Source organism: Nothoprocta perdicaria, unplaced genomic scaffold (assembly GCF_003342845.1).
Source record: "Nothoprocta perdicaria isolate Ctin4 unplaced genomic scaffold, notPer1 scaffold_12, whole genome shotgun sequence".
NCBI lineage: Eukaryota > Metazoa > Chordata > Aves > Tinamiformes > Tinamidae > Nothoprocta > Nothoprocta perdicaria.
In genome coordinates, this window is record NW_020454316.1 from 6,904,566 (window position 1) to 6,913,169 (window position 8,604).

Below are 8,604 nucleotides of genomic sequence, written 5' to 3' on the forward strand. Positions count from 1 at the left end.
CAATTGCAAACCTCTGAGCTGCAGATGAATAAAAGATTCCCAGTCTTCGGACAGGACAGGAAGGCCTTCTCTTGGAGGTGAAGGTCATATTGATTATTTACATTATATCAAAGGTGCTCCAACACCTACTTCTGCACTTGTCTGTCTTGAAAGAAGCTACGCTGMCCTTCTCACATTGTCTCCGGTAGAAAATACTGCTTCTTCAGCATGCCATAGACCGCCAAGAGCTTGGAGAGGCCATTAGCGACAGTGAGGGCAATGTTAACAAGGCAAAAAGAAAGCTTGAGAAATGCAGGAATAGGAACTGCAACACTAACAACTGGGAAGTCGACGCAACGGCTTTACTACCTACAAACATGCCATTTGATAAGTTCTTGGAAACATCAAGCTCAAAGACAGCTGAGCTCTGTTACTGCAGTCCCCAAATATCTGCACAAGGAATTGCTCATGGTCAAATTCAAGGCCTTATATGAACTGCCTTCAACTGACAAACATTTATACACAGAAGTGGATTATTAATCGTTGCACCTTGAGAGATTGCCATCCTTAATAATGTAATTTGTACACATGCCACAGAATTGCAGCTACCACAGGGCTTTGGGCAGCAGCCAACTGTTGCATATCACACTACATTGCATGGATAGGAAATGCTGGCATCTGATATCACAGTAAATCCCCAGGAGGCTTTTGATGTCTACACAGGGGAGCCTTTAATTCTTTCAAAGGACCCAGACATAATAAACTGTGTCTTGCTCAGAGAAAGGAACCACAAACCTTGCATGCTCAGGAATTCTGAACCTCTAATTCTTAGTAGCTAGTGTTCCATATTTGATAAGCTTAACCAACAGCCAAACTATCACAAATTACTTTTTCTAAGGTACCCAAGAGGGCCCAAACACTTGCAATCAGCTCTAATTACAAGTTTTATATCCACATACAAGATAATGTATCAAAAAAAAAGAAACCAAACATGAAACAATCATAAGATGAAGAGCTTCACCCTGAGAAAGGCTGTGGTATGTGGCTATTGTTTCTATATCTGTTCCTAAGAAATAAGGCAAAAAAGTGCTTTGCCAGGCAGAGTTTCTACCTCGTTCTCCTCTCATTCCTCCTTGAAAGGAGCGCGTATACTGTACAGATCCTCCTCTTGGTCATACTGATGGGGTTTTTTCAGGTCTGTGTATATCTCCATGAGTCAGAGATTGGAGCAGGGTGGCAGTAGCACACAAAAGCTGATTGCAGTAGAGTTACCACAGATCATTTTGCTCTGCATTCATATTTCAATATTTCATATCGAAATACAGAGTTTCAGATCATTACTAACTTGTAGGCRCTGTAGAAATACAATAATAATGATAATTATTTAATAATAATCTTGTTTTAAAATAAACTTATGAATCATTTATAAAGAATTTATAAATCATTTATGATCATTGATAACCTTTCCTGTATTATTCTGGACAAAAAATAGCTTCAGTACTGTATTTGTTCCACTATACTATAAATATAATTTGTATTCAATTCTAAAATAGATAGCTGTATTTAACCTCAACTTAGGTTAATATTCTTAACATCAGCATAGGTTAATATTCATTCCAGTTATCATCTTCTGAAACACACAAGTATTGACACTGTTGCAAAAGGTTACTACAACTAAATGGCCAAGAACCCCTGCATAGGATGCAATCCTACGTACTGTGATTCAGTCAGCAAGAAAAGTTAGCCCTTTCTACTGTATTTCAATATTAGCAAGAAAAAAAAAAAAAAGTTTGAAGAACTTGAACTGCTGTGTAGTACCTTTAAAAATGTAGGTCAGACTTAAAATTTTGGCCTACTCATCYTCTTTGCTTTGGCAAAAGCACAAGCGGAGTTTACATAATGCTGCTTGTATGTAAACACTGGCCGGAAACTAAACAGTACAAATGTTTCTAATAAACCTAAGTCATTAAGGGGAGCCCATTTTTCTGATTTCAGGCATTTTTAAATCCTTGTTTTGTGGTACATATTGAATCCTTACTTTTAGCACCCATATATTGACTCTTGTATTAATCTCACCATTGTATTGTGTCAACAAGTCTAAAAATCAGCTCCACAGTGATTAAAATTAGAACAAAACCAATCATTACTACCAGCAAAATACAGACTGTTCCTGAAGCCACAAAGCCTTTAACAAAGCACCTCTTCCACAATTTGTACTGTCAATAAGGCAAATTTAGAAGTATATCCTTCTTGAAGGAAGTTTGGATGGAAACAAAACAAAACATGCATCTGCACATACTGAATTTAATTTAGTTCTACAGCAACCACATGGGTGACAGGCATTCAATAGGACTGGGYGAGACAGTAGTTTTGTGTCTTCACACTCTAAAAAAGAAGCAAAGTGTTCACCCAACAGAAGCAGTGTTAACTTGGATTTGTTAAAAAGCAAATATAAAAAGTTCCTCTACAGACGAACCCACGAGCTGATCCCTCATCTCTGCTCCAGCAGGCTCAAATAACCAGGCTGACACAGCTCGCTCTCATGAGATTCTTCCTACACATAAAATAGTTCCATATGTTTAAATGTTGAGTGGTTGAGCAAGCACAAAATTAATTCTATTATAACAATGCCTTACTATTAATTTTTCTTGTGCCTTAAGGCCCAGCCACTTACAGAACCCAAACACAATTGAAGCCCTTTGCTTCGTCAGATGCTCTTATCCACTTGAAAGACACGCGCGACCGCAGTGGAACGGAAATGTTAACGTTACAGGCAGCACTGAGGCTCCCAGACCGGCACACCTCGTAACACACCACTTTTGTTCAAGAATTCTGATTACTTATTTCTACATTTTTTTTGGCTGGTGACTTACTAGCACTTTTTTTCCCCGTCCCCCCCCCCCCCCCTTTTTTTTTTTTTTTAAGGCACAGGGAACAACTCTAGAAATACAGATACTTTTTTAGCAGTGTTTACACTTTAGGGCAAGTTCTTAATCCCCCAGGCATCCGAATCAGCACCGCACGGCAGAGTGCCACTTTTCCCTCCTCGCTCACACACCTGGGCCTGCTATCARAAGGAAAGGACATTCTATAAAATTATATTTAAAAACTCAATTTTAACACCTTGGATTTTCATGAGGGTTTTACAGATTGCTTTTTTCTGTAGTCTTATGGTACAGAAATTTTCATTCCCTGTATCATCATCCCAACCCTCTTTTGTATTCTCAGCACACAATCCATGTGGGTCAATGAAAAGCAAACAACTTCTACCGCAGTGCCTACATGTGATACTGCAAATACTAATAGGAAAAAAATAACTAAAAAAAAGCTTCCTATTATATCCTCTCTCCACTGGTAAGAGCAGGGAGAAGCATAAGATGGTTTGCCTATCAAGTATATAGTACCATGGTTAACCAATGATCACCAGAAGTCTTTTACAGCTAGTTTTTGAAAAGCCAAATCCTCACCAACCAAAGAGGCCCAAACCAGAGGGACCAGTGGACAGCAGCCCGATTGCTCCCTCACCCAGTCCCCCGCAGAGGAGCACTGCACCTTTCCAGGTTCACAGCACAGGTCCTGGAGGGCAGAGTCAAGTGACAATACACCATACTGACTTTAACATATCGTGTTACTACTTTTTCAGCAGAGAACTGTATTTTGAACAACAGCGCTAGCTGGAACAGGAGTTTATATCTAAGACTGAGTTCCTGATGCTTCATTTAGAAATACTGGTTTTGTAGTACCTGCATGTGGTCTTGGGTTTACTTTACATCTAGCCAGAACTCCAAGCAGAGAAAATCACTTCAGTTGAGGTTTGGTTTCAAGCTCAGCAGGAGATGGAAATCACGGCTTGCTAATATCATTAACGATGCCTCATAAGCTGATCCCAGCAAAGCAACAGCTCCTGTAGGAGTCGCAGAACAAAATTCCTCGGGAAGAGCTCRCTCAACCCAAAGCATAACAGTGAGCAGCAATAATCTGCCATGCAGTATTAGCCAGCTTATTCCAAGAGCTGGAAGTTAACACCCTTATCGGGAAGAGCCTCTTGGGTACAACCAGCTCTGTGCTAGGGATGTGATAAATAGTTACTTTAGAAGTTCCCCCTAAGATTTAGCAGCCTTAAATTCTGCCATTCCTATTAACTTAATGTCTGCTATCATAAAAAGCATACTTTATGCTGTAAATTGGAATCAAATGAACAATCATGCTACGCAGGAAGAGATGATTAAGTCACATAAACAAGCTGATGGTGCAGCTTTCTGAAGGGGGATTTCAATTTAATTAAGTTCTCCCTCTGAATTATTTGACCTCCTCTGAGAGCATTCTAAGTTTTCAACCTTCTCTACATGGACAGCATTTAACATGTCTAATTTCAACTGGACATACTATTCATATCTTTTTACCAATAAAAAGGTTGTACGTAACTTACATCCCCTTCCCCTCATACTGAAAGAAAATACAAAAAARATTGTTAGAGATCTTCCCACATAAAATAAAAGCTTAGAGTTTTGTCTCCACATGTTCTAAAGCTCACTGCAAAGAGAAGTGTACAGATAACAACAGCAAAATTCATTACTACCGAAATTAATGGGAGTTCAGGCATGGGCCTTAATTTAAGCCAGCTCTGTTCTTATTGCCTGCACAGAATATTGGTTTGGTAAGAAAAGGCTGTCGATGTAGGAATACCGAGAAGTCACAATTTCCAGATCTGGCTTTGCAGAGCTCTGTACATGCACAGTATGCATAACTAAACCTCAGTGAGATCTCTCTGAAAGATAAATCTATTTGCTTTTCAGCTTTTCCTTATAAAGATGTATGAAATACATTAAAGCAAATTAGCAAAAGATTCTTAGAAAACTACAAAAAGAAAGCTGGACCCAGAGACTTGGAACCAAGTCCATGAAGGTGGGATTCTTCTCTAGTCTAAAAAGTTAAGCACCTGAAATTTCCCTCCAGGGATCGCATTTGTTCATAATTGCAATGCAGGAGACCAATTTCTACAGACCACATCTTTCAAATGATCACAAAACTTTGTACGAGAATGAGATTTAGGAGAAGAGTCACCCCTCACCCAATCTGTTTTCCCAAAACATAAGCTTCCCTAAGGAAAAAAAAAATGTAATTCTGATTTTTCAAAAAAGCATTTAAGCAGCTATCTTATTTGGTTATCCAATTTAGCAGAAAATCATCATTGCCAGTGGAGTAAGATGTACATCTTGCTTAGCATTCCAGTCAGAACTGTTTTTTTTCCTCGTGAAAACGTAAGCCCAGGTTCCCAATCTTAATGGCTGTAAACAGCTCCGAGCGAGCCAATGCAGTGCCTGCTTCCCAGATTTGCCAAGACCTCTGCTCTGTGCCACTCTCCAGCAGCTGCAGCATTGAGAAGACCAGGCTGTTTCACGCTGCTTTTCAAAAAGCCCAAACACAGCAGCCAAGGGGAAAAAACAGTACTCCTCTCCTTTCTCCATGGCACTAAGCTAACTTGTAGAAGCAGAATCTACTATTATTCCCTTGGGAGAGGAACCTAAAAACACAGAGGTTAAGCAAACGAACAGCTTCTTTCACCAGCCRAGGGCAAGATCTTTCAAAAGAAAACAATACAGGGAATAACCCCAAGCCTACGGCTCAGGGGCACATATGAAAGCTGGAGCATTTGAACATGACCCGAGCCAAGAGCCTGCCAAGAGCCCCTGGCTCCCGCTAGCAGCCGGGTCTGCGTTTGGCACCAGGGCAGCGTCCTCCCGCCCCGCACTAACCCACGGCGCGACCGGGGAGCGAGTGGCACTCACAGTTCCACACCACAGCGTTTGCGACGGGAACTCCTTGCTTCAAGGGGCATCTCTGCACTTCCCTTCTTTGCAACTGGGGTGAAAGGCCCATTTTAGCAGCTCTGCGTACTAGAAATATACATTTATACATGCTTTTAACTAGAAGTCTGATGAAATCTGATGAATCCCACATCAATACAAATTTACAAAAGAGTCATTAAGGATGGATATAACAGCCCTCCTTTAAGATTTTTATCTAGTCAACAGTTTCTTTGGCTCCAAAACACAGGGGAAAAAAACTTAAGCCTCTCCAAACAATATTTGAATGGTCAAGTCCTTCAGAAAAATCTATATAGATTTGATGTTTGCCAAGTTTCAAGCTAAGTAAAACTGATGTCTGCATATAAAGCAGTATAGGATAGTAATGGTAGCTGACCTTTAAGTGATCTGTCAAGTAACTAAGACCTAATGATTCTAGATATAATATCTCAAGAAGAGTTGAACAGATGTTAAACATTTTTCTTTAACACAGATTTTCATGCGCTATGCTTAGCTCTTTTTCCATCAGTGATTTCTTCCAAATATTATTTGTTGTCTAATTTCCATACGAGCAAAGCGCGYAACATCTTCCTCACTGCATGGGATCTATTAACACAAAGCAGGATTTATAAAGGACATACTTAAATATCTAAAAGGAAGATTATTCTGCTTGACTTTAGTCCCCTAAAGAGGGCTCATCACCACAGCACTGCTGCTAGGTGGAACTGTAAGAGGAAAAAAMCTGCTATTTTATATAGCCATAGGCAGGCAGATCATCACAATTAGTTAYAGGAAGAACAGAGAAGTCACCAAGGAAGCTCCCAAACACTGCACGTGGAGAAATGCCGCGTTCCTCCAGACCAGTTAAGCAAGGCGGGGGTCTACACGAGCCAGCTGGAAGCAATTCCAGTACATCACAATGAAGGACAGCCTGGTCACTGGGAAGGCCCAGTCATTGGTTCCCAATGCAAATGGCCAGCATATTTCTAAATCTCAGTTTAAAAGGAAAAAAAAAAAAAAAAAAAAAAAAGGAATATGTCTGTTTGAATCAGGTTTATTCTTCCCCATGCCCCAAGTATGAGGCAAGGAAGATACAACATATAAGAAGCCTTTAGAAGAACTTATGAGAGGAACCTTTACCCCAACACCTCTCTTCTCTATTCTGCACCTGGGGAAAACCAGCAGTTTGGGAARGGAGGCTAAGCAAGTCCAAACTGTTTATGGTAAGAGCAGCTCCCTTCCCCGGCAAGGAGACCTGGCATCGAGACCAAAGAGCAAGCGGCTTCCGAGCAGCAGCCCCTTGGCAGCTCCCTACCCGGAGCACGCGCGTCCGCAGGGGGCTGAAGCAAACTGCTAACACACACAATTACAGCCCCGGCAAAAAGGCAGCTGCACAAACCCTCCAGCTTTTCCTGGGAGGGACAGGCACTGTTTTCAGTACGAAACTGTGAGGTCGAGGCTTGAAAGCCGATAAAAGCAGCATGCAGGAAACATTCTGGAAAAAATAAAGAGCAGGGAGGACAGGACGCGGAGCTCCCCGCAGCGAAGGGGGTGCCGGCGAGCAGGGAARAGGCAAACGGCGCCAGCAGCCCCGAGCGGAGCAGCCCCGGCGCCTGCCCAAGGTGACCAGCCCCCGGAGCGCGGCCGCCCGGGGCCGGGGCTCCCCCCGCGCCCGCGCCGCCCCCGCCGGCGCCCTCACCCGCGGACTCGCCGGTGTTGATCCAGTCCGGGTTCGCCAGGCTGGCGATGGCGAAGATGTCGGCGGCCAGGAAGAGGCATCCTGAGATGATGGTCAGTTTGTCCATCTCCTGCGGCGGGCCCGGGCCGGCGGCGCCTCACGGCCGCGGCTCCATGAGCGCCGCGCTGCCCGCGCTCCCCTCGGCGGCGGCGCCACYAACGGGCCCCCCCGGACGGAGCCGGAAGCGAACCCGGCAGGCGGGGGGGCGGCGGTGAACTCCGGAAGAGAAACCCACTCTCCTGCGCCGGCTCCCCCAGACGGGGCGGGGCTTCGAGCAGGGGGCGGGGCCACCGCCCAGACGGGGCGGGGCTCCCGCGAGGCCGCGCCGCTCTTTCTCCAGGGAGCGGTTGGAAGGCGGGGCGGGGCTTTTCCTAGTGGGCGGGGAAACGCGGTTTGGGGGCGTGGTTTACATGGAAAGAGGCGTGTCCGATGAGTGAAGGGGCGGGTCAGGTGGAACGGGGCGGGGCTATGGAAGGGGGCGTGGCTCTGAAGATGTCTGGAGGGGGCGTGGCCCCGCGGGCGGGTGGCAACCGTTGGTTGAGGGAGGGGCGGGTGCGTGTGGTGCTGCTGGCCGCYGTCCCGAGGCCCGTGTCCCCGGGCCCAGCTCGGCCCCTCGGGACTCTGTCCTCAGGACAGGGGCTTAAATATGAGAGTTAGTTCTGTAGGGGCAAAAGCAATGGCAAAAAGCGCGTAGGTGGAAGGGCCGGTTCCTCAAGGATGCGGGGCACTGAGGGAATGCTCTGTTGCGTTGCAGTCCAAGTTAAACACGCCAGGAAAACTGACCCTTGACAGCGTTTCTTGATGTCCGGCTTTCCCTTGCAATATACTTTCAAGGGGGAAAAGCCCTTGAAGCCAATAAACGAACAATTGCTGAAGGTGGGAAGTGATCCTAGTGCAAGTCCCGGCTCTCCCACGGGCAGGGCCGTGCTGGGCACATGGTGGTTAGTCCGGCTGCTCCCACATCCGCAGGTGCTTGCAGAACACCACATTGCACCAGGTGTTTCTTTTTCCTGCTAGCAACACCCACCTATTTTTACCAACAAGCGTAACTGTAGTCTACACAAAACATATTGGAAAACC

The 8,604-nt window shown here is 44.7% G+C and overlaps 1 protein-coding gene across 2 annotated transcripts in view; it reads right to left on the bottom strand.

Moving 5' to 3' along the window:
- Positions 1 to 7,607, bottom strand: part of MOSMO (modulator of smoothened) — a 28,728-nt gene extending 21,121 nt beyond the window's left edge. For both annotated transcript variants that reach the window (XM_026054239.1, XM_026054240.1), the window contains exon 1: positions 7,486 to 7,607. In XM_026054239.1, the coding sequence (XP_025910024.1) occupies positions 7,486 to 7,591 (106 nt within the window). In that variant the 5' untranslated portion in view covers positions 7,592 to 7,607. The remainder of the gene's footprint in view (positions 1 to 7,485) is intronic.
- Positions 7,608 to 8,604: the final 997 nt, after the last annotated feature.